General features: G+C 37.2%; 1 protein-coding gene across 1 annotated transcript in view; it reads left to right on the forward strand.

Annotated features, from left to right (window-relative positions):
* DNAH14 (dynein axonemal heavy chain 14) overlaps positions 1-26,932 on the forward strand; it is a 305,056-nt gene that overhangs the window by 154,013 nt on the left and 124,111 nt on the right. Inside the window, exons 37-41 of the mRNA XM_081823173.1 lie at positions 3,543-3,636; positions 4,918-5,126; positions 6,065-6,317; positions 17,836-17,920; positions 20,595-20,824. Of these exons, the coding sequence (XP_081679299.1) occupies positions 3,543-3,636; positions 4,918-5,126; positions 6,065-6,317; positions 17,836-17,920; positions 20,595-20,824 (871 nt within the window). The remainder of the gene's footprint in view (positions 1-3,542; positions 3,637-4,917; positions 5,127-6,064; positions 6,318-17,835; positions 17,921-20,594; positions 20,825-26,932) is intronic.

A 26,932-nucleotide genomic window follows, 5' to 3' on the forward strand; every position in this document is an offset into this window, starting at 1 on the left:
CGCTTTTCTGTTCAGAGAGTTGTTGCTATTCCTTTCTTCGATCTCCTGTTGAGTTTGTAGGTGTTCAGAATGGTTTGATCCCTATCCAGCTGAATTCCTGAGAGGAGACGAAATCCAGGTCTCCTACTCCTCCGCCATCTTGAAACATTAAAGTTTTTAACCTTGATGAAGTTCAATCTATTTTTTCCTTTGTCACTTGTTTCTTCATATCTGAAGAAAGCTTTGTATAATTCAAGGTCAAAAGACTTTCTTCTATGCTTTATTGTAAGAGTTTTATAGTTCTCACTTTTATATTTAGGTCTTTGGTCTATTTTGGGTTGATTTTTGTGTTCAGTATAAGGAAGGGATCCCAATTCATTCTTTTGCATCTGAATATCCAGTTGTTCCAGAACTATTTGTTGAAAAGTCTGTTCTTTCCCATGTTGAATTGTCTTGTCACGCTTGTCACACTTGTCAAAATCAACTGATCCATAAATGTAGGGATTTATTTCTAGACTCTCAATTCTGTTCCATTCATCTTTGTCTACCCTTATGCAAATGCCACGTTTGATTACTGGAGCTTTGCATTAAGTTTTGAAATAGAAAGCTAAAGTAGTTTTTAAGACCTTGACAAACTGATTCTAAAATGTGTATAGAAGAACCAAGGTCCCTGATATTCCTGAATTAAAAAAACAAGGGGAAGAATCTGGATCTGCCAGATGTCAAGAATTATTGTAAAATTGGGGTACAACAGTGTGCTATTGGTGCACACTGAACTATTGGTGCAGTTCTGAACTATTATGTGCCTATGACGTAATGTAAAAATGTGTAGAGAAAACAACAGAATTTTGTAGAGAAATTGATAAATCACATTTAGCGTGAGATTTTATTGAATCTTTTTCAGTAATTGATAGAGAAGGAATATAGTAAAGTGGCCGTAATTAAATTCTTTATACTAACTGTCACCAGTTAGAAATGGAAATAAGAAAAATTCTGCTAACAGTGGCAAAAATCTGTAAAAAATATATTGGAATAAATGTAAAAGAAAGGAACTTGTCATGGGGGGCGTAGCAGGGAGGGAGGCAGGAATACCTATACAGTTGGCAAAAATTGAATAAATGAAAGAGATACTGTATTCCTGTATGGAAAGACTTCCATCCTAAAAATGCCAATCTATACCAAATTATATATAGATATAATGCCTTTCCAAGCAAAGTCCCTTTTTAAAAAAATCAAAATGGCTTTAAAGTTCATTAGGAAGTATAAATGTTCCAAGAGTTCAAAAAAAAATCTGGGAAGAAAACTGTAGTGCTTTTGTATTTCTAAAATGTTCTATATTAATTTTAGAACAAATCCATACTGTAATCAAAACAGTGAGGTACAATATAATACAGTGACCGTAGCTAATAATACTGTATTGTGGGGCGCCTGGGTGGCTCAGTTGGTTAAGCGACTGCCTTCGGCTCAGGTCATGATCCTGGAGTCCTGGGATCGAGTCCCACGTCGGGCTCCCTGCTCAGCAGGGAGTCTGCTTCTCCCTCTGACCCTCCTCCCTCTCATGCTCTCTGTCTCTCATTGTCTCTCTCGCAAATAAATACATAAAATCTTAAAAAAATAATAATACTGTATTGTATATTCAAACGTTGGTAAGAAAGTGGGTCTTCAGAGTTCTCACCACAAGAAAAAAATATTTACCTATGTGTGGTGACGGATGTTAACTAGACTTACTGTGGTGATCATTTCACAAATATTGAATTCATTATATTGCATACCTGAGACTAATGTAATGTTGAGTTTTGAGTATATTTCAGGAAAAGAAAAAAAAAGATAGTACTTTTCAAAACCTGAATAAAGGGGCGCCTGGGTGGCTCAGATGGTTAAGCATCTGCCTTCGGCTCAGGTCATGATCCCAGGGTCCTGGGATCAAGTCCCGCATCGGGCTCCTTGCTAGGCGGGGAGCCTGCTTCTCCCTCTGCCTCTGCCTCTTTCTCTCTCTCTCTCTCTGACTCTCATGAATAAATAAATAAAACATTTTAATAAAAAAAAAACCTGAATAAAAACCCCGGAACATACTCACACAGAAATGGAACCAGATGGAGTCCAGAAACATTCAGATATATATAGGAATTTAGTATGCTACTGAAGTAATATTTCTAATCAGCAGGAAAAGCATTTCTTACTGAATTCACTGTTTATATAGTTTGCTATTTCCTGATGTGAAAACATAGAAAGACCCTTACCTCATTCCCTACCCAGAAATAAAATTCTAGGGGCACCTGGGTGGCTCAGTCGGTTAAGCGTCTGCCTTCAGCTCAGGTCATGATCTCAGGGTCCTGGGATCGAGCCTCTGCATTGGCGTCTCTGCTCAGCAGGGAGTTTGCTTCTCCCTCTCCCTCTGCTCCTTCTCCCTGCTCTTGTTCACTCTTTCTCTCTCTCTGTCAAATAAATTTAAAAAAGAAAGGAAAGGAAGGAAGGAAGTTAAAAAGTTCCAGATGAAATAACCAACTAAATATAAAAATGAAATTATAAAAACATAATAATATTTAGGGACATAGTTTTAGAATTAGGAAGACCTTAACTAAAACTGGGAAAACCCAAAAATCATAAACAGAAGATAAAATTATTTGACTGTAAGTATAAGAAAATGTTTTTTTCAATAGTTGCAACAAACAGCTTCTTGTTAAAGCAAACCAAAGTCTGGAAGAAAATATTTACAGCATCTTATAGGAGTTAGTGTCCCTGCTGTAGATGAGGTGCTGTAAGAAATAGGCGCGAATAAGAAAGGATGGAACAGCTCGGGAGATGAGGAAGGCTATGAATAGGACGTTGATAGAACACATGAAAATTGTCGACATATGAAAAATGCTCAGCCTAAGTATCAGTCAAAAAATAAAAATTGTAACAATGATAGGCGTCACATTTTTTCTCATCAGGTTTTCACAACATAAGAATGTCAATAGCTGAAACATTTGGTGTGAATGAAAGATGTGGAGAAACAAACATTCCTACATCTTATTGGTGGGAGTATTATTGTCACAAACTTTCAAAAAGAAATCCAGTAGAATTTATTAAAGACTAAAATCCAGAGAACATTTGACCCATAATCCCACATTTAAAAAAAGAATCTAGAGAAAGAAATGCAGTAGAACATAATGACTTAGGTACAGGGCTGAGAAGTGCAGACTTTTGCAATAGAAATAATCATGGGAAATAGCCTTGTCCCTGATGAGCCTTGAGTATTGGAAGTGGCTGGCTACCATCTGCTGAGTTACAAGGCCTGGGCCAAAGCGTGGTGCTCACTCCTGTGTGATCTCTCTGTGGAGCCCACTCTGTGCCCAAAGCATTGCTCTAGTGTTTGGTCGGCTTCCCCTACTCTTGGGGGCAAAGAAAACCAGTGCTAACCAGCTGATTATATGGGACTCAACCCTGTTGAGGAGATAAATAATAAAGTCCGCCAGATAATTAAGACTTTCCCGTTTTTATACTCAAGAGAGCATATTGACATATAGTCCATTGGACTTGGAAAGTATGATCAAATTAACATTATTGATTACATATTTTAGGTTTTCAAACTTGATTTCTCTGATGCAGCAGATACTGATGTTAATATATTTGAGAAGGAGGAGGGGAAAGATGTTAACATTCCAGAAAGTCAGGGTAAGTGTTATTATTAGATTCAATAAAGTGATTGATTAACTGAGAAGACAAACTGAACCAAATGAACTTTATTACTATCTTTAAAAACATTTTGATTAATGATATTTTGTTCTTTTCCTATGTATTTTTTCTGAATTTGTTTATTTAGAATTTGGGGACTGTTACCACATACTATGGTATGTTCATCTACAATTCTGTTATAGAAGCGGTAGGTCTCATATAACCCTTTCAGTTTCTAAAGCAACATTAATATCTCCCAAGAACCAAGTAGATATTCAAGTTAGAAGTGACATTGTGTGGAAACCTAACTAATGTCGCCTCTGAAGTGGGACTTGAGACAGTGTGCGTATTTCCAGGCCAAGTACTACAACCCAAGCATTCTCCTCTAAAAACAGTTGCACACCTGCTGTGTGTGTGCGGGGGATGGAGAGCCTGTGCGGGGCGGGGGAGGGGGGTTCTGCTCCAGAGGAGGGGGCAGGGTGCTATTGGAGCCCCATCCCCACCCCCACCGGTGCTTTCACGGCCCCATGGTGACCCTCTAGCCACACATTCGTGCTGAAAGAGGCTTCCAGAAGTCCTCCATTGTTGTGTGTCCCTTCTTGGGGTTCAGGTTCGGGAGCATAGTCCTTGAGCACAGCAAGCTCCCTTCCAGGGTTTGAAGACAGGCCCCGAGGCACCTATGTCAGCCAGTCCGACCATCCACATCCTGGCTGTCCTCCCTCTTCTGCTGGGCTCTCATGTCCTTCAGGTGGCTCACTATTTTCTATGTCCACAGTGACCCACACGTTCCTCCCCTAGCTTGACCAGTGGGTTTTCTAGAACTGTGGAGCCAGGGCGGTGCCTGTAGCAATTGAAAGAGGAATCAGTGGGGTCACAGTGTGAGCTACCTGAAATCTTTTTGAGTCTTTCCTTGAAGGGCGTCTGCTTCCCTTTCCTATTTCCCAGAGGCGGCACATCCGCACAGTGTCCAGGTGGAAGGGGAAACTCACAAACCACATTATTATGGAAAAGAGAAATCCGTGGATCTTCTCTTATCCAGAATCTAAGGGCTGATTATACAATGCAGTAATCTAAGAATATTGAAACAATGTTTCAAGAATTACTAACTATATACTGTGGATAGTTATTTTTATTTATTAAATATTAGAGACTGCATATAAACATATTCGGTCTAGTGTTTTCTAGGATATCATTTTCCAAACGAAATAGAAAATTTGCAAGATTGTAATAAAAGAAGACTGAGATTATTCTCAGTTACCTTAAAAATATCTTTCTCTGCAGACTACGATTGGCAGTGGATTATTTTAGATGGTCCGGTGGATACGTTCTGGGTAGAAAATCTAAACTCTGTGCTGGATGATACCAGAACATTATGCCTGGCAAACAGCGAGAGAATTGCCCTAACTAATAAAATACGAGTGATTTTTGAAGTGGACTGTCTCTCTCAAGCCAGTCCTGCTACTATCAGCCGATGCGCAATGGTCTATATGGTAAGTTTCCAAAAACACATTTCTTAAAGAAAGTGTATTGTTAGTCATTATCTACAGCATTTCTGATGATTGTTCTGTCATTGCCCCTGGACTCAGCAGGGTGATCGCAGTGGTTCAGTTTTGTGTCCCCTGAAGCCTCCTAACCCAGAAGTGAGTATGAGCGTAATTCCTACTGCTCCGTACCTGCAGGGTCCGTGTTCCCCACAGCGGCGAACGAGTGCGGCCCTCGCTAGGCAGGCCAGGCCGCGGGCATGGGTTATTTCTCCAGGAGAGAAATGACTGCCCCAAAGCCTTTTCGCTCGTGCTCTCTGACCCTCAGGCCTTGCGGAACCCAGTACCCTGGTGCGGGGGATGGAAGACACAAAGACTAAGTTTCTTCTCTCCAGGACATTAATTACCAGCCATGACTAGCCCTGTGTTCTGACCCGTTTAGCTCACCGTGGCGAAGCTACATGCTGCCTTTCCCGTCATCACGGAGGCAGAACCTCAGCGCTCCCCGCTCCGCGCAATCCCCCAGTTGCTTCTAGTCTTGTAAGACTGCTCACAAACCACACATCGTTTCAGAGACGGGTCATTCTTTTTTTTTTTTTAAATCCAATTAATTGGTATATAATGTATTATTGGCTTCAGAGGTAGAGTCAGTGATTCATCAGTGCTCATTCCATGACATGCCTTCCTTCATGCCCATCACCCAGCTACCCCGTCCCCCGACCTCCCGCTCCTCCAGCAACCCTCAGTTTGTCTCCTATGATGAAAAGTCTCTTATGGTTGAGACAGGTCATTCTTTAAGCTGTTTTGATCAGTTGCATTTTAACGAATGATGATTCTGAACCATATTTTGCCGGGGGCAGTGGTGAAGTAAAGAGACTGTAAGAAAGAAGATGGACACACTATTTTTCTTTATTTACATAAAATTATCTTGTGCTTTATATTGTTAGGATCCTGTTGATTTGGGATGGGAGCCTTATATGAAGTCATGGCTTCTGAAAACTTCTAAAATTATGAGTCAAACAGGAGTGAGTTGTCTTGAATTCATGATGAAAAATAGTGTTGCAGATGGACTACAGTTTATAAAGAAGTATCAGAAATATCAGCCATTTCCTGTCCAAGGCATAACGATCGTTATAACTCTGTGCAGAATTCTTGATGCTTTCTTTGACTTCATGGGTAAAAATGGAGGCTTTGGAAAATGTGAGTTTTTCCCCCTTATGTTAGTGGTCTTGTATCCCAGCTCATCAATGCCAATTATATTCATCACCTTCTATTGAGTTTTATAAAAGAAAACAAAGGAAGGAACACTGGGAATTTTTAGTCTGTTGGGACCAACAGCAGACATGCACATGGAACAAACTAGAAACCATTTATAAAGGAGCACATCAATAAGGTAAAGTGATATCATATGTTGAAGTGTCACAAGAAAAATGAGTATAAGGAATCCTAAGAGGGTCTCTATTAGGGAAGAATGCTTTTGATGTGTTTTAAAGATTCTTAGAGGTAGAAATAGTGGGGAAGATGTGTCCAGAACCCAAGGTGTAAACTGTAATCATGCAAAGGTGTAAACGTGGAAAGTAGCGTGAGGTGAGAGCAAAAGATTCAGAAAATAGTGTAGCATAGTCTCTGGACTCAGGACGCCTACCTTCAGACACTGGTTCTTGTCGGGCTCCCAACGAGACGGGTAATTAGTACAGGCTCCCAACTCTGCCTCTAAAACACAGTTTGTGATCCATCAAACTAACAGACATTGTGAGAAATTCCTGGGACGACAAATGGTTAAGGTCCCAGTTGGGGGAGCAGCAGTCCTGAGCAGAAGAGAGCTGGATACCATGGCTGGGAGAATATTTACGTGGGCCTCTCCCCTTCGCACGGCTCTGAGCGGACCATTGGCCTTCCCTTTGCGGGTCAGCACGCCACAGCCCAGCTAGATAGAGGCTGCAAGAACATAGCGTGTTGGCAGTGACGCCTGACTAGGTTAAGGAACAGCTACAGGCATATTTCTTCCCACTGCCAATCCCCTTTGCGTCTTAAAGTCTAAGTATTAAGAGAAAGAGACTGCATTTGAAAAAGAGCAGTGTCAGTGTGGATACAAGTTGTTAGCGCACAACTTTCCTGCCTGGAAGAGTGTCCACTTCCCCTCCAGATGCACAGTTCTAAATTCATCAGAAGCATAAGCCAGGGAAGTGGGAGTACTAGAAACAAGGCAAGAGGAGTTAGGAGAAGGAACACAGTAAATGGTTGAATGCTGACATGGTTAGCTGGATGACAGCACAGCTCAAGGGCTCTCCCAGGTCACAGTGCACGAGGCGCCAGAGAGAGGAAATACCGCGTCTGTGCCTGTGTGCACTTCAGCAGAACTAACTAGAAGTAGTCATTTACATAATATATGCGTACGTGTATGTTTATGTTGTGTGAGGGTGTGTATTTAGTTGAAAGATGAATAAAAGTTGAAAGTTTAGCATCCATATAACAGAACCTCCAGAAAGAAATTTTTTAAAATAAATAGAAGGGAGGAAATATTTCAAGAAATAATTACCAAGTTGTTCTAGAATTTGAGAAAATATAAGACCTAAGATTGAATAGGAGCCTGGACTATTAAATAGATTAGGAAAGTAAAAACTCACACCTAGAAGTATTATATTGATATTTTGTCATTCCTCCTCTCCCTCCCCCCCCGCCCCCCAGTTCTAGGATGCTCTGTTCTTTTGGTTTGTGGGATTTTTTTGTTTGTCCTTTCTTTGTATTTCAGTTTGAATAACTTTTGTTGATTTATAATCCAAGTCACTGATTCTTTGCCACATGCAGTCCATTGGATAAGCCCATTGGAAGAATTCTCATCTCTGTCATTGTGATTTCTATTTCTAGCATTTCCATTTGACTCTCTTTTTATAGTGCTCAGTGGTCTGCTGAAATTCTCTCTCTGTTCATTTTATGTCAGATGTTTAACAGTTTGATTGTAGGGCTGTTTTAAATTCCCAACACCTGGGCCATGTCTGGATCTGTTCTATTGACTGCTTCGTATCTTGGCAACAGGACTCTTTTTCATGCTTATTTTTGTGTCTCATAATGTTTTATTGAATGCCAGAGATTGTGGGGAAAGGAAGAGGAGAGACAGGTGTATTGAGTTTATACCTGGAAACGGTTACACCTTTTCTTCTGCCAGATTGTTGAGTTAATAGTGGGGAGAATTGAGTCTGTCTGGACCAGGACTTGGCTTTATTGTTGCTTATATTTACCTTCGGCGCGCCACAGACTTCAGAGTCTCTGTGCTCCCCCACGTCCCCTGGAGATAGATGGCTGTTGTTGTTACTTGGTGTAAGGCTCACAGTGGGAGCAGGGATGATTTCTGGGTTCTCCTACTCTAGCCTCATTCTAAGGCGGGCTCTGGGCACCTGAGCCTCAGGCCTGCGGTTTCTCAGCAAAGAAACAATTTGTTGTGATTTAAGACTATCTAAGATTAAAGGGAGATTCTAAGAAATTCCAGAGAGAAAAAGCCAAAAGGATTATAAGAACAGTTTAACACAAGATTTCTCAACAGCAGTACTGATTAAAGGAAAAAATGTCTTATCTTCAAAGCATTGTATATTTAGCTAATTAAACATATTCTCAGATATGCAAAGCCTGAAAAAGTTTAACACAAGAGACTTAAGGAGTAAATACTGCAAGAAATGGATTAAGGAGAATTATATGAGATATTGAAGTTAGATGTGATGAAATAATTTAGTAAAACTTAATGCAACCAAAGTAAGCAAAGAACACTTCTCAGAAGTATTAATATAAAAATTCAGAACAAAATTTTAGACAATTCCAACATAAAGTAGATAGGAAGGGAGGAAGTGGCAGTTCAAAGAAAGCTGAGAGAGAATGATTACCTGCATTGTCTGAGGAAAAAAACAGAAGCAAAGTCTAAAAAGTGATGGAGAAAAATAAACATAAGTATAATTTTAATGTGTTAGGAGTAAGCCTCAGAGTAATAATAAAATCCATAGAGGGACGCCTCGGTGGCTCAGTCAGTTGGGCATCCGACTCTTCATTTCAGTTCAGGTCGTAATCTCAGGGTCGTGGGATTGAGCCCCGAGTCAGGCTCCACGCTCAGCAGGGAGTCTGCTGGAGATTCTCTCCCTCTGCACCCCCCACTCATGTTTGTTTTCTCTCTCTCCTTGGAAGTAAATAAATAAATCTTTTTTAAAAATAATAAAATCCATAGCTTTAAATATGCAAAGGAATATTCTTTACAACAGAGGGTAGCAAAGGAAACCAAAAGAAAGAAATTTGAATAACAAAAAAATTGATCGAACTTTAACAATAATTATAATAATATGAGTTAAACTCCCTCTCATTTAAAAGATAGAAACTGATTTCAGTTTGTTTTATAGTTTCTTTTTTCTTATTTCAAGTTTTTATTTAAATTCAAGTTAGTTAACATATAATGTCATACTGGTTTCAGGTGTAGAATTGAGTGACTGATCACTTATCACACCCAGTGCTCATCACAACAGGTACCGTCCTTAATCTCCCCCCCATCTAGCCCATCCCCCTCTCACCTCCCTCCATCAGCCCTCAGTTTGTTCTCTATAGTCAAGAGTCTTTCATGGGTTGCTTCCCTCTCTCTCTTTTTTGAAACTGATTCAATTTTAAAACAAACAAATAGTAACTTTTTCTCTACAAGTATCATCATTAAATCAAAAGGATACAAATGGAGCTGCCACTTTGGTTAAACAATTTGGCAGTTCCTCTAATGTGAAACATAGTTACCATTTGACCCAGCAGTTCCACTCCTAAAAAAATACACCCAAAAGAAATGGAAATGTGTCCATGCAAAAAGTTGGACACAAATGTTTATAGCACCACTATTCATAATAGCCAAAAAGTGGAAACAAGCCTGCTAAATGGGTAAAGGAATATTATTGGGCCATAAAAAGAAATGAAACACTGATTACATGCACAGTATGGATGAACCTTGAGAACATTATGCTAAGGTAAAGAAGCCAGTCGCAAAGAGCATACACTGTATGAGTCCATTTCTATGAAGTGTCCAGAATATGTGCATCTTATGTAGGTTGTGCTTGCTAGAGGTTGGGGGGAAGGAGGAAATAGGCAGTTCTGCTAATGGGTGTAGAGTTTCTTTTTGGAGCGATGAAAACATTCTAAAATTATAGTGGTGTTGTCTGCACAACTCTGATTATACTAAAAGCCACTGAACTGTGCATTTTTAAAGGGGGAAATCTGTATTATATGAATTATATCTCAATCTATTATTTACAAAGATGGACATGGAATGGCTGGAATAAGGTGTAGAAATAAGATACATAATGTAAATGAAAAGAAAGCCAAGCTGTCAACTTAAAATATCAGCCCAAATTTTATTTTAGCATGAAAATTGTCTTAAACAATTAAAAGACTAAGACCTATTAAGAACATTTAGAGATATATATTCCAGATTATGATACCTACACAGCCACATGGAGGGAGGGGGAGAGAGAGAGGAAATATATAAACAACAGACAGAAGAACTAAGTGTTAAATAAGCAAATCGGTAATCACAGATACTTTAGCAGCCCCTCTTGGGAGGCCTCCCAGGTAAGCATACAGAGAAATTCTTTACATCCTGCAGCTGAAGGGAAATGAAAGCTCCAGGCCAGGACTTGGTCATCAGAGTGGCCACGCTTTAGAAAATGACCAACCCTGACACTCAGGGTGGAAGCATCTGAGCAGACATCACCCCAAATACTGACCCCCCCCCAGGCTCAATTCTCCAAAGTGTGTGTTACTAATAGGTTCAATGCTGGTGGCTCTGGAGACCAGAGCAGACAGCAGGGGCGACCATTACTGAACTAGTCTCACTGGAAGGCCTAATGTAGCGCTTACCGCCAGAAACCAGAAGAATTCAGCCAAGCAAGGGTGGGGGAAGCAGAGATGATTGTCAGAGTTATTAAGATAAGTTATTAGTAGAATAAGATATTAAGATAAGTTATTAGTAGATAGTAAGATATTAGTATCTAATATATTAGATCGTATTATATATTAGATATTAGATTAGATATTAGATTGTATTAGATGTTAGATTAGATAGTAGATAATGAGATACAAGATAGTATCTAATATATTAGATAGTAATATGTTAAGATAAGTTATTAGTAGAATGTAGCATCCCTAGGGGCAAAATATATGGGCAACCAACTAGGTACCATCAGCTTGTATCATGAGCAAAAGTCCAAGATGAGTGATCAGGAGGGGAGGATAGCTGCCTCAATAGTAAGTCAGGACCCCCTGCCCATTTCCAAACCCAAACCAGCTTTCAGGCCCAGAACTCACTGAATAAAGAGGAGGCTGGGGCCTTCTGCAATATCATGGGAAGTATTTCTAAAAATAATTACACTGCTCCTTCTCCAAAGGAGACTGCAGCCATTTACTTGAGTAACTTACACTAGGGAGAGAGGGATACTCAACGGTTTTTAGAACTGTTGGACACAGGGTCTGACTGATACTGATATCCAGAAACCTAAGGCATCTTCATGCTCCCCTTCCATTAGAGTGGGGCCTGTGAGGGCCAGGTAATAAAAGGAACAGGGACTCTTGACCAAGGTTCAATTTACTGAACTGGCAATTAAGAATTCCACTGGGAATTAAGAATTTAATTTTTTAATGCTATTGTTTAAGTTTTAAAATCTTAATTTCCATTTGTTTATTGCTGGTACATAGAAATACAATTGATATTTTATACTGATAAAGACATGAGTATTGTATTTCCAATCAGTGTGCATTTTATTTCTTGTATTTGTCTTATTGTACTGGGTAGGACCTCCAATATAAAGTTCATAGATGTTTTGAGAGCAGACATACCATTTTTTCTCCCAATCTGAAGGAGAAATCATTCATTTTTCACCATTTCAGTATCATTTTAGCTATAGGTTTCTTTCATAGACGTTCTTTATCATGGATAGTGTTTTCTTTTTTTTAGTTTTTTCTGCATATATTGAGATTATTAAATATTTTAAATAAAGCATTTTCTAATTTCCTTGGTGATTTATTCTTTGTCCTATGGTTGGGAATGTGGAGGAGTTTATTTCCAAATATTTAGGGACTTTCTAGATGTCTTTTTGTTATTGTTATTAACTTCTAGTTTAATTTTTCCTGTTATAAAATGTACTTTGCATGATTTTAGTGCTTTACTTTTATTGAGACTTGTGTGATAGCCCAGAAGTTATCTATCTAGGTAAATGTTCCTGTGCACTTGAAAACAAGAATATCAACTTAGTCTAGTTGATAGTTTTGCTCAAATTTTCTTTATCTTTTCTGAGTTTCTTGCTCCATATTCTATCAGTTAATGAAAAAGGAGTATTAAAATCTCCAACTGCAATTGTGATTTGTCTTTGTATCCTTTCAGTTCTGTAAGTTTTCCCTTTGTGTATGTTGAAGCTGTTATTAGGTGCATACATTTAGACTTATCTCTTCTTGGTGCATTGAATCCTTGGTTAATTATTTCTTTATCTCTGGTAATTACCCTTTCTCTAATATCTACTTTGCCTGATATTAACAAAGCCACTTCTGCTTTTTTATCAACATCTGCTATACTTCGCTCCATTGTTTCACTTCTAACCTGTGTTTTTGCATTTGAAGTGCCTTTCCTGTTGACAGACTATATTTGGTTGTCACTTTGTTATCATCTGATGGTCCCTGGCTTTCAGGTGGAGCATTTGGACCGTTTATTTAATATGTAAGTTTATACATTACATAACATATATGTAAATACAGGAGCACTTTGAGAGACTAACAAAATTTATTCAACAATACAAAAAATAACCAAACATAACTTCTAAAATAACACATGTAGTCACTGAATGGAAAACTGAGCGGATGGGCTAATACTGACTTAGTTTTATCTAATGCTGAAAAGGGAGTGAGCAAACCAGGGTATAAAAAAGATGGCATGAAGACAGGGAAATTCTCACATACATTTGTTTGAAGTTCCAGAAAAATCATGAGGAAAAGGCTATATGCAAAAAGTAAATGGGTGAGAATTTTCCAGAACTGGTAAAATAGATGTATTCTCAGTACAGAAGGTGAAACAAATCTCAAGCAAGACAAATAAAATGAAGCACTCACCTACATTTACCGTCATGAAACTACAGAGCACCAAAGACAAGAATACATTTGAAAGGTAGAGAAAAAGGACAGATTACCTACTAAGGCATCATAACTAGATTAACAAGAGACTTTTCAACAACAAAAATGGAAGCCAGAAAACAATCTAATGTATAATATAGGCTGAGAAAAACTATTAATGAAAAACAGAGATGATTTAGACAAAATAAATAACAAAAGTACCTCAACAGATCAATAAGAATAAACATTTTAGTAAATTGTGTTGGATTGACTATCCTTATTTTTTAAAAAAGAGCTTGTTGCCTCACATTATACACAAAAACAAAGTAAGTCTCAGGTAGATTAAAGTGACTAATTGAAAAAAATGACACTGGAGAACTTTTAGAAGGAAATATAATAGAATGTGTTCATGATATTGAATCAATGATGGGCTTCTAATATACAAAATTTCAGAAAAAGATTGGTGTATTTTTCTATAGAAAAACTAAGACTGTGTTTCTCAAGCATCAAAAGTTTGAAAGACAAGCCCCAGATTGTAACACATATAACCAACAAAATATTATTAGCCAGAATGTATAAAGTATATGGATTAAAACCTACATGTATCAACACACATGATGCTCCACAAACCTAATGAGTAGAATAAGCAAACTGTTAAAGTACATACATTTGACACCACATATATAGATTTTTTAAATCCTATAAAGTGAAACTGTATACATTTTAGGGATACATACTACTGAAATTATTTTCATTGCTCATGACAGTAATAAACAACAACTTCAACCTGGTAGCAATGTCTGCAGGAAACAGCTAGAATGTGACCTGAAATCTGCAGACAGAGGTCTGTGGATGTATTAGGAATGCTTCATAGCTCAACCCAGAGGGAGTCTTAAAAAACACTTACTGTTCAGGTTTTATACTTTTTATATACTGTGACTATTGCACAATGAGTATTTTTTATGAAATGTACAACTCGTACTATGGAGGTAAAACAGATCAACAAAAACAGTGATCAAAATAATGAAATTTAAGAAAAGGGGGAAACAGAAAGCATGTTTAAACACTTCAAATAAAATGACAAACAATACCAAATATGTCACTGATTGCAATGAAGATAAAGATTCTCAAATTTGATTTTTCAACCCTACTATAAAAGACACACTTAAATCATAATGAAATGAAGATCGAAAACAAAGTAATGGGGGCGCCTCGGTCACTCAGTCGGTGAAGCGTCTGCCTTCAGCTCAGGTCATGATCCCAGTGTCCTGGGATCGAGCCCCGCATCGGGCTCCCTGCTCAGCGGGGAGTCTGCTTCTCCCTGTCCCTCTGCTCCTCCCTCCCCCCCCACTCATTCTCTCAAATAAATAAAATCTTTATTAAAGAAAGAGTAATGGGAAAGATATATAAGAAAACCATTAGCTGTACTTGTACATATGTGTTATATGTACATACTCATCTATATATGGGTTGGCAATAGTAATAGGAGGCCAGAGGAGTTGTAAGCTAAAAACATTGAAGGGACAAAGGAAGGGCATTTTGTGTTGGTGTAATTGTAACTATCCAATAAGAAAGTACACAGTTATGAGCATTTATGCAATTAACAACATGCCCTCAAAATACTTAAATCAAAAACTGACAGAATTATAGGAAATTGTCAAATCCACAATCATGGTAAAAAAAATTTTTTTTGATGATTTGACATTTATTGTCTAATTTTATTGAGAAATAATGACATCCAACACTGAATAAGTTTAAGGCATACAGCATGATGGTTTGATTTACATCTATTGTGAAATGATTACTACACTAGGTTCAGTTAACATCCATCTTTTCATATAGATACAATAAAAATGAAAAAAATTGCTTTTTTTCATAAAGTTTTATTCTCGTGGTTTTCCTTCTTTTACCATTTCAACAGTTTTCTGTTGTCTTTCAGATTTTAATTGTATTTTCCCAATTTATAAAAAAGGGTTTTAAGTCAGAAAAAACAAAACATAAAAGAACCAAAAATATTTTAAACAAAAAGTCATAAAAATTATAACCATCCTCATCAGTTCATTTAGTTCTGTGTAATTAATTGTTGTTGATCTTGATCTTTTGGTATCGGTTTTATGAATTTGTAAGTTTTTTTATTAGAGTTCTGTAAATTCTTAGTCAGTTCAGTATCAGAGCCCTGTCCTCAGTAGTCTTTTCTGCAGCTCTTCTGGAACATGAAGCATTAGAGGAAAACAACTGTCTAAGTGACAAAAGACTTAAAAACAGCTCTGGTTAAAGATCTGATGAGAGTTCATTATAATGCAGTTGACAAGGAGATTTGATTATTTTTGTGATATCTTAATTTAAAAATAACTAAATGATTGATAACATTATACTGAGACACCAGATTTGTAGGAATTTCATACAATTTTTAGAATATTTACATTAATAACATACATCTTTTTATATATAACCTAAAGAAAATTTAGTATCACTTTTATTTGAGAATGCTTTCTGTGTAATTTAATATTTCAAATAAGCCTAATTAGTTGAAAAATCTCTCTTTTATAGGGAGAGATAGCAAATCTTTTGAATTGGTCCAGGGACCTTCTTGAAAATCTCAAAGTTATTTCAAAGTCAAAAAGACTTCCTTTAGAATTTGATTTGGGGGAAGTTCATCAGAAATTTCACAAAGTTTTAAAATACTTGATCAAAGAGGATTGTATCACTGTGAAATTCATATTTAGTTATTAATTTAACCAAAGTGACAAAGACTTGAGGCAAATACAAAAAGTTACATAGTTGTTAAAAAACTTAACTCTTATACTAGAGAAGACTCAGTTTTCTTAAGTAATCAAAGACCTGATAAAAACAACATGAATCCCTGTAGATTATTTTGGTAAAACAGCAATCATTGTTTTCTAGGCAGATTACTTAAAAGGTAAAGAAAAACCTCAAAAAAAAAGAAAAGAAAAAAGAAAAACCTCATATAATCCTATCAAGAACAAATCAATAGTCCCAGAAAACTTTGTCTTTTTAGCAGATGAAAGAAAATTAAGTTTTAGTTTCACATGAGCTCATTCTTGATATTAAAGCTTATTTTTCTTTAAGCCAATTAATAGAGATCTTTTATAAATTAATTTTGACAATATCATCTAGATACAGAAAAATGTTATCCATACACGGCATATATCCGTTCAGACACATAAACAGACAGACAGACACAAAGAGAGCCCCTATAGCTCCAAGAGTAACATTTATCTGTGAATCCGGCACAATAACATAAAACTCACTGGTTTATAAATAACTGTTGAGTTCCAGTTGTGTCTGTGGCATATAGCACAAGGGGCTGGAAGGATAGAGGGGAGGCCAGTACAAACGCCACCTGGTCACAGGGGTCTTCTCACAACTACAAAAATTTCCGGTAAATGAAACTTAAAGTTCTTAAGAAAATGTTTAACCTTACAGATAATGAAAAGAGCATTTATTTGAAAATGGCATAAAATTTTCATCTAATACAGAGATTTTTGAATGGGGAAAACACATCAACAGCTAGAATGTATTAACATATAAACTCTCACAGAAGCTATTCAAGGTATAAATTGATTCAGCCTTTCTTGGAGAGCCATCTGGCAATATATGTCAAGAATATCCATGTATTTGCCCTAGAATCTCTCATTCTAGAAATTCATTATAAAGAAATAATCACAGAAGTGTACAGATTTATGCACAAGGAGTTTTATAGCAGCGTTATTTATTATAAAACAGCAAGTTATTTATTATAAAACAGCATAGTGCAGCCATGTCACGTTTCAGTGGGAGACACGAAGACACACTTAAAAAGCAGGATGAGAAGCCAACTCTTCTTCACTTTTGATTTGGGTTTAAATTTTAAAATACTTTATTTAAATATTACATATTTATATAAAGGACCATAATGAAATGCATCAACATTTAATCATTTGTTAACCTATGTGTGGTAGAATTATAGAGTGATAGGTTCTACAAGAAGCCTATATTATTTTAATATAAAGAAAACAAACATTATAAAAGAGAAAATAAGCTAAGAGGAAGAATGAGTAATCGCTCACTCTCTCTGTTCCTCTGTGGCGTGCATGACCTGGACAGAACAGGTGGGTGATGGGGGTAGGAGGGACATGGGTACAACCTGCCTAAAGTGCACCTGTTTGATGTTTGTTTTAGTAAATTCATTATTTGAAATTACATAGCTTTCTTTTCTAATCCTTCACTTCATTAGGACCCATTTACTATTTAGTTTGTAATGTACACCACTTTTGGAGGTAGTTACCTGAATGTCCTAAAGTTTTCATGTTGGAACGATCCAACTTACAAAAAAGTTGCTAGAATAGAATGAAGAAAAAAGTATGTCGATTTATGCTTCAAATAGATTAGAATCACTTCAGACAATTGCAGGTACATTCTCTGCTCCTCTTCTCTTAGAAAGGTAACTCCCACTTTGGTCTGATAAGGTACCTACGTGATAATGCATGAAAGAAAGATGTTCTGTGACAATTCACAAATGAAACAATGTTGAAGGTTAAACCTCACTAAGTTACCAGGTAAATTTGGGGTCTGTTGTTCACTGTGAAAAAAAACTCTTCCCTTTTAGGTGAAGATTTGAAGGACATTTCAACTGAGGAGAAAAGTTCTTCACATTCAAAAGTTTCTGTCAAATTCAAGAGTATAAAAAAGAGGTCAGTTACCTTCATTCAACAGACAACTGTTTAAGTACCTACTAAGTGACAGACCCTCAAGCAAGCTCAGGATTACCCGTCAATAAACCAGGACCTTTGTGACTTATAATATCAAAATTCACTTAAATTTATCTTACTGCAGCTTAAATAGAGCCCTTGTGTATCTAATGCGAGTTCACCAGATTTTGATGCTAAGTAAATTGGATAATATGAATACATCTGTGCAGACTCTGTACATATTTGAGAAAGGAATAAAATTGGCATGAATTTATTTCATGAATCTGCCATTTATGACCTGAGAAATGTTGAGCCAGTTACTAAATATTTTTAAGCTTTGATTTTGTCATTTATAAAACTAGAATAATTATGTGATGTGCTACATGTCTACAGTAGTGCCTGGTACATAGAGCCACTGTTGAGGCCTTCCTGCATCCCATTACAAGGCCCTGACACATTCATGTCACATTTTCTTTTAAATGACAGAACATTTGGGGATGTCTGGGTGGCTCAGTTGGTTAAGCATCTGCCTTCGGCTCAGGTCATGATCCCAGGGTCCTGGGATTGAGCCCCGCATCGGGCTCCCTGCTCAGCCGGGAGCCTGCTTCTCCCTCTCCCACTCCCCCTGCTTGTGTTCCCTCTCTCTCTCTCTCTCTGTCAAATAAACAAAATCTTTGAAAAAAAAAATAAATGACAGAACATTTAAATGCGGTTTTTACTCTGTCAACTCCCCCTTTGATTCCCCCTCTTGTCCGCATCTTCACTGTCCGCATCCTGCCCAAACCTTCACTGTTTCCTACCTGTCCTGTTGCAAGAGCCTCCCAGTTGGTTTTCCCAGTTCTTCTAGTCCATTCTCAACATGACAGCTATACATTATTGTAAATTTTTGTTAAATGGTGTGTAGCCATAAAAGAATATTTGTAAAGTATGTGCAATATACAAACGGTATACAAACATCCCTGTACACACCACATAGCTCTAGAAAACACTTGTGATTTATCTTTGAGGTCCCCCGTGTATCTGTCCAGATCTTATGCCATCCCATCATCTGAGGTAACTACCAGCCTGGATTTTGTATTTATCAGTACATTTCCGAACAACGTACTTTTCACCTTTACATGTTTTCAAACTTTAATGCAATCACTATGTTCTTGGGTGACTTAATTTTTTTGTTCAGTGTTCTATGATTAATTCATTGTGCATGTAGGGATTCTTCATTTCACTGCTGTCTACTAGTCCATTGTATAAACCTGTTGATGGACATATATATTTTCAGTTTTTGTTATGACAAATTCTACTGCGATTAATATGCGTGTACTTGTCTCCTGGTATTTATATGCAGACGTTCAATTTTTTTAAGGTTTTTTAAAATGTATTCATTTGAGAGAGAGAGAGAGGGAGAGAGAGAGCATGAGCAGGGGGGAGAGACAGAGGGAGAAGCAGACTCCTCACTGAGCAGGGACCCCGATGCGGGACTCAATCCCAGGACCCTGAGATCATAACCTGAGCTGAAGGCAGAGGGGGCTTCACCGACTGAGCCACCCAGGTGCCCCGCAGATGTTCGGTTTTTAAAGAAACATACACTACAATAAATAAATAACAAATTAGAATGTTTCTTTTTTATCGGCATTTCATGCCTTCCCATTACACTCAGAATGGAAGGACAGAAGCCTTGTAGAGCATGAAAGCCGACCTCTGCACCGACTCCAGCTTCTTGTCTCAGTTCCTCAAACCAGCCTTGATCCTTTGACCTCCTGGTCGTGGCACATGTGTTCCTTGTGCTGGAAATGTTAATCCTCCTACATTTTGCCAAATCTCACTCAGTCTTCATGTCCCCGATCACCTGTCACTTCTCCCCGGAGGCTGTCCCTGCCTCCTGCAGGCTGACTCAGTCCCCTCTACCACCGCTGCGCCCAGCACGTGTGACTGCCTTCCTTACTCACATCGTGGCTTAGCATTCATGTTCTTGTGGAGAGAAGGGGTCATGTTCACTTTGTCCTGGGGAGCTGATACATAGTAGGAATTCAGTAAATATTTGCTGAATGAACTATCACACATGACTAGAAATTTTAAATAGAATGGTACATATGCATTGGACATTCATGATTGCCAATAAATCCTGAACTATTTTAAATGCCTTGAAGTCAAGCTCAAACCTCTCATTCAGTCCATCAGCATCAACGCTGTCACTAGAGAGCCTCAGGGTCCACAGACCAGGGTGACCTTGCTGGCCCAGACTGGACGAGACTCTCCTCAGACTCACAGGGCCTGGCTTTAGCCAGGTAGAACTAGATCAGCCTCTAGAACTTGGTTGAGAGGAATACAGAGTGAGGGACTATTCACTTATGTTTTTGTACAGAGAGACCAGATCCTCTCCCAAAAGATAGGTAAACTCTCAACTAATAAACTGATCTAATAAATAAAAGTGAATCATTTGTACTAAATAAATGAAATAAAGGTTGACTACAAATCTCTTATACAAATGGTACCTTAAAAATAGTAGCAGTGCATAATTTACATGACTTATCAATGAAAATTGTACATTAACCTTAAAACATTTATGTCAACACCTAACTGTATTACAATTTTTAATAATGAAACTTTGACATGATATTGAAATCACTGAACTTCCTTCTAAAAATTTTAACTCTCACCCTTCCACATGTGTCTGCCCCAGAGCTGAAAATACATGGTATCTGGAGAAGAATCCTGATAAATTAAAAATTATGCTTCAAAAGCTCTTCGTGTTTGCATTTACTTGGGCGTTTGGAGGAACTTTAAAGCGTGAGGATGAGCATGAAGATGACACAGTACTGTATTCGAGCCACGAGCCTGATACTCCTGCCAGAGTGACCTACGATTTTGACAACCTTGTGCATGAATTATTTGAAAGCAATCCACATATAGGTAAGTTCTGGGGGAAGCAGTCATAATCATGCTTACTTTAGAATATTAGTTTGGGGGCATCTGGGTGGCTCAGTCAGCCGCTCAGTCCGACTCTTGATCTCAGCTCAGGTCTTGTCTCAGGGTCATGAGTTCAAGCCCCATGTTGGGCCCCTTGCTGTGTGTGGAGCCTACTTAAAAAAAAAAAAACACAGATACTTTGTCAGAGCCAATATAAATCTCTGGATAAAATTTAAAAAAAAGAGAGACACCTGGTGGGCTCAGTCAATTAAGGGTCTGACTCTTGATTTTGGGTCAGATCATGATCTCAGGGTTGTGAGATGGATTCTCTCTCTCCCTCTGCCCTCCCCCCCCCTTAAAAAATTAGTTTGAAACTCTTTATGGTTGGGCTCAAATTAAAAGGCCCATCTTTTAAAATGTGAGATTAAAGGTAAAAGCACATTCCAGTACTCTTACTCCAGCAAAAAGAGACTGAAGTATATTCGATTCCTAGTTGATTCTTGTTTCTAAGGAAGCTTTAACACAAGTAAGACAGAAGAACAAAGATAAAGCCTTGAAACTATGGTCTCAGCCCAGTTGAGCCCACCAGCCATATAGCTGGATCTGTATTACACATATCATCATGCACCAGGAACTTCTGTAGGTTGTAGCTTCATTTACTTTTTAAAGACTAATATTGTAAAAATTATTTTATGAAGTCTTAGATTTCTTTATTATGTGTGTTTTTTGAGTCAGTTCTAACAAATGTAATCTATTCTAATATTCTGGAATGGTAAGCCTTCCCAATTAGCTGTTACTGATTAAAGGAACTTGGAACAGATGAAGAGATCCTTGGTGCAGGGACCAAAAAGACACAAAATAGTGAACATGAATATATTTAAAAGAACTTTGTTAAATAAAGATGAGAGCTAAAAATATTTACCAAAAGTACAGATTTGACCAGTTTGTGTGATGTTAACTCTTAAAGTATCCTTTTGAAATTATTTGTAAAAGTTCTACTTAAGATATCTTTGATCACAAAGTCTTATGTTATTTCCTATGGAAATTAACTTTTTTTTGTTGTTATGTTAGTCACCATACAGTACTTCATTAGTTATTGATACAGTGAATCATGGGAAATTAACTTTTTTTTTTAAAGATTTTATTTATTTGAGAAAGAGAATGAGAGAGAGAGAGCACATGAGAGGGGAGAGGGTCAGAGGGAGAAGAAGACCCCCTGCTGAGCAAGGAGCCCAATATGGGACTCGATCCTGGGACTCCAGGATCATGACCTGAGCCGAAGGCAGTCGCTTAACCAACTGAGCCACCCAGGCGCCCGGGAAATTAACTTTTTAAAAAATATTTTACTTATTTATTTGAGAGAGAGCACAAGCAGGGAGAGTGGCAGGCAGAGGGAGAGGCAGAAGCAGACTCCCCACCGAGCAGGGAGCCCGTTGCCAGGCTCGATCCCAGGACCCTGAGATCATGACCTGAGCCAAAGGCAGATGCTTAACTGACTGAGCCACCCAGGTGCCCCAGAAATTAACTTTTAATATCAAAGCATTGCATGTTAATTTGTTGTTGAACTTAGTGATTCAACTGGATATTGCTAACTCCTAAGATAAACAAACTGCCTGATTTATATTTCAGGCAGAAATACCTCAAATTCCATTATTTCTTCTCCCTGTGAACCTAAAGATAAGACAATAAATTATACATCATGTTAGATTGTTTATCTTAAAATGATGAATATGAAATTTTTTGTCATCTGAAGTACCAATAGAAAAGCTAGTTTGAGACGGGGTGTAGGAATGAAAGGAGAGGCAGGTGGTCGCAATCGTAAAAAGTACAAAACCATCAGAATGGAAATGAGAAGAGAAAAAAGGGAGTCCAGAAACCTCCCACTTGTAGTCATCCTGGTCATCCTATGAACAAAATTGTAAAACACAATATAATTAATACTAAGAAAGTCTACCAATAAAATCACCTATCATTAAATTAATTCATTCTAGGTGAAATTATTATAGCCTAACAGACTTTAATATAAATGTATTTAGGGTTCTTTTTTGAAAGATAAAGATTTTTTAAATAAATAAGCATATATGAAGGAAAAAAAAATATTGGAAATGAAAATAGAACATATGGCTATGAAAAAGGACCAGATAGAAATTCTGTAGTCATTCAAGTGAGTCAGTAGACCAGATGAACTCTACCTTTGGGACTATCAAAGAAAGAATTAGTAAATTGAGGGGTGCCTGGGTGGCTCAGTTGGTTAAGCGTCTGCCTTCAGCTCAGGTCATGATCCCAGGGTCCTGGGATCAAGTCCTGCATCGGGCTCCCTGCTCAGTGAGGAGTCTGCTTCTCCCCTCCCTCTGCCTGCTGCTCCCCCTGCTTGTTCTCTTTCTTTCTCTCTCTCTCAAATAAATAAAATCTTTAAAAAAAAAAATGAAGGCGAGATAAAGACTTTCCCAAATGAACAAAAGCTGAGGGAGTTCATCACCACTAGACCTGCCCTACAAGAAATGCTAAAAAGAGTTCTTCAAACTGAAGTGAAAATGTTTATTAGAAGCAGGAAAACATATGAAATTATAAAACACGTTGTCAAAAGTAAGTATATAGTCAAACTCAAATGCTCTAATACTGTACTATGGTGGTGTATGAATCACTTAACTCTAGTATAAAAATTAAAACCCAAAAACATTAAAAATTACTATAGCCGCTTAGATGTGTAATGGATTCACAGTATAAAGAGAGATAAATTGTGACATGGAAAACATACAGTGTGAGTGGAGGGTAAAAGCGTTTTTGCATGTGATTGATATTAACTTGTTGTCAGCTTAAAAGATGTTTTATGTAAGTTTCATGGTAACCACAAACCAAAAACCAACAGTAGATACACAAAAGATAAAGAAAAGGAAATTAAAGTATACCACTAGGAAAAATCATCAGTTCACAAAGGAAGAGAGGAAGAAGGAACAAGGGAACCACAAAACAGCCAGAAAACAATCAGATGACATTAGTCTTTTTGCTTCTCAAAATTACTTTAAAAGTAAATGGATTAAATTCTGCAATCAAAAGATATAGAGTATATAAATGGATTTTTAAAACAAGAGTTGCCTACAAGAGATTCACTTCTGATTCAAGGACACACAGAAGCTCAAATTGCAGGGACGGGAAATGATATTCCATGCAAATGGAAAACTGAAAGAGAGGTGTAGCTAAGCTATACTTATATTGGACAATATAGACTTTAAGTCAAAAAGTGTAACAACAGACAAGGTCGTTAAGTGATAATAAAGGAGTCAATTCATCAAGAGGATATAACAACTGTAAATGTATATGTACCCAACATCAGAGTACCTAAACTTATTAAGCAAATACTAACAGATGTGAAGAAATAGAGACCAGTCCATTAATAGGGGAATTTAATACCCCACTTTAAACAATGGATAGATTGTTCAGAGAGAAAAATCAATTAGGAAATATTGGAACTGAGCTATACTTTAGAGAAAATGGGCCTACCAGATATATAGAGAGAATTCAATCCAACAGCAGCAGACTACACATTCTTCTCAAGCACAAATGCAATATTCTCCAGCATAGATCATATGTTAGGTCACAAAAGAAGTCTTAACAAATTAATAAGATTGAAAATTATACCAAGTATCTTTTCTGACCATAGTGGAATGAAACTAGAAATCAATACCTTGATGAAAACTAGAAAATTAAAAATATGTAGAAATTAAATGACACACTTCTGAAATATCAATTAAAAAAATTTTAAACCTTGAGAGAAACAAAAATGGAAACACAGCATGCAGTAACTTATGGGTTTCAATAAAAATTTCTTAGCAGGAATTTTATAGCAATAAATGCTTACATGATGATAAAAGAAAGTTCTCAAATAATCTGACTTTACACTTCAAAGAAGAAGGAAAAGAAGAATAAACTAGGCCTAAAGTTAGCATAAGGAAAGAAATAGCAAAGATCAGAGTAGAAATGAATTAAAAGAGACCAGAAAAACAATAGAAAAGATCAATGAAACGAAGAGCAGGTTTTTTTGAAAAGATAAACAAAATTGACAAACCTTTACCTAGATTAAGGAAAAAATAAAAGAAGACTCTAATAAAGTGAGAAATCAAAGAGACATTGCAATAGACACCATAAGAATACAAAAGATTGTAACACAGTACTATGCACAATTATACAACAACAAATTAGATAGCCCACAATAAGTGTGGACATTCCTAGAAGCATACAATCTGCCAAGGGTGAATCATGAAGAAATAGAAAATCTGAACAGACCTAAACAAGTAATGGGATTGAATAAGTAAGCAAAAAAACTTCCCATCAAACACAAGTCCAGGACCAGATGGCTTCACTGGTGAATTCTATCAAACATTGAAGAAGAATTAACACCAGTCCTTCTTAAAATCTTCCAAAAAAAAATTGAAGACAAAGGAAAACTTCCAAAGTCACTTTACAAGGCAGCATTACCCTAATGCCAAAACCAGATAATGACACCACAAAAAAAAAAAAAAAAAACAAAAAACAACAACTCTACAAGCCAATATTCCTAATGAATACAGATACAAAAATTTTCCCCAAAAATGAGCAAACTAAACTCAACAGCACATTAAAAGAATTACAAACTATGATCATGCAGGATTTGGGATGCAAAGATGGTTAAGTTTATGCAAACCAATAAATATGATGCATCACATTAAAAAAAAGGAAAGATTAACAACATATTATTTCAATAGATGCAGAAAAGGCATTTGACAAAATCCAACATCATCTCATGATAAAAACGCCAAACAAATGTGATATAGAATTAACATATCTCAACATCAAAAAGGCCATAAATAACAAGCTCACAGCTAACATCATACTCAATGGTTAAAGAGTGAAAGCTTTTCCTCTAAGATCAGGCATAAGACAAAGGTTCTCACTACTCCAATTCAACATAATACTGAAAGTTCTAGCCAGAAAAATTAGGCAACAAAAATAAATAACTGCGAAGTAGGTCAACATAATAATTCCTTCTATGAGAAACTCACAGCCAACATCATACTCAATAGTGAAAAAACTGAGAGCTTTTCCCCTAAGGTCAGTAACAAGACAAGGACGTCCACTCTCACCACTCTTATCCAACACAGTACTGGAAGTCCCAGCCATAGCAATCAGACAATAAAAAGAAATAAAAGGCATCCAGACTGGTAAGGAAGAAGTAAAACTCTCACTATTTGCAGATGACATGATACTAAATATAGAAAACTATAAAGACTCCACTGAAAAATTACTAGAACTGATAAATGAATTCAGTAAAGTCACAGGATACAAAATCATTGTACAGAAATCTGTTGCATTCCTATACAGTAATAATGAAGCAGCAGAAAATGAAGTTAAGAAGACAATCCCATTTCAAATTGCACCAAAACCGATAAAATATCTAGAAATAAACCTAACTGAAGAGGTAAAAGACTTGTACTCTGAAAACTCTAAAACACTGATGAAAGAAACTGAAGATAACATAAAGAAATGCAAAGACATTCCATGCTCATGGGTTGGAAGAACAGATATTGTTCAGGTGTCTCTACTATCTAAAGCAATCTACAGATTAAATGCAATCCCTATCAAAATATCAATGGCATTTTTCACAGGGCTAGAAAAAACAGTCCTAAAATTTGTATGGAACTGCAAAAGACCTCAAATAGCCAAAGCAGTCTTGAGAAGAAAAACAAAACAGGAAGCATCACAATACCTTACTTCAGGTTATATTACAAAGCTGTAGTAAGCAAAACAGTATGGTACTGTCATAAAAATAGACACATAGATCAATAGAACAGAATAGAGAGCCCAGAAATAAACCCACAGTTAGGGGCACCTGGGTGGCTCAGTTGGTTGGGTGTCTGCCTTCAGCTTGGGTCATGATCTCAGGGTCCCGGGATCGAGCCTCGAGTAGGGCTCCCTGCTCAGTGGGGAGCCTGCTTCTCCTTCTCTCTCTTCCCCTCCCCCCAACTCTGTCTCTCTCTCAAATAAGTAAAATCTCTAAAAAAATAATAAACACATAATTATATGGTCAATACATCTTCAACACAGCAGGAAAGAAAATGCAATGGGAAAAAGAGA

The sequence above is a fragment of the Leptonychotes weddellii genome, chromosome 6, assembly GCF_054177405.1.
Source record: "Leptonychotes weddellii isolate Sample4059 chromosome 6, ASM5417740v2, whole genome shotgun sequence".
NCBI lineage: Eukaryota > Metazoa > Chordata > Mammalia > Carnivora > Phocidae > Leptonychotes > Leptonychotes weddellii.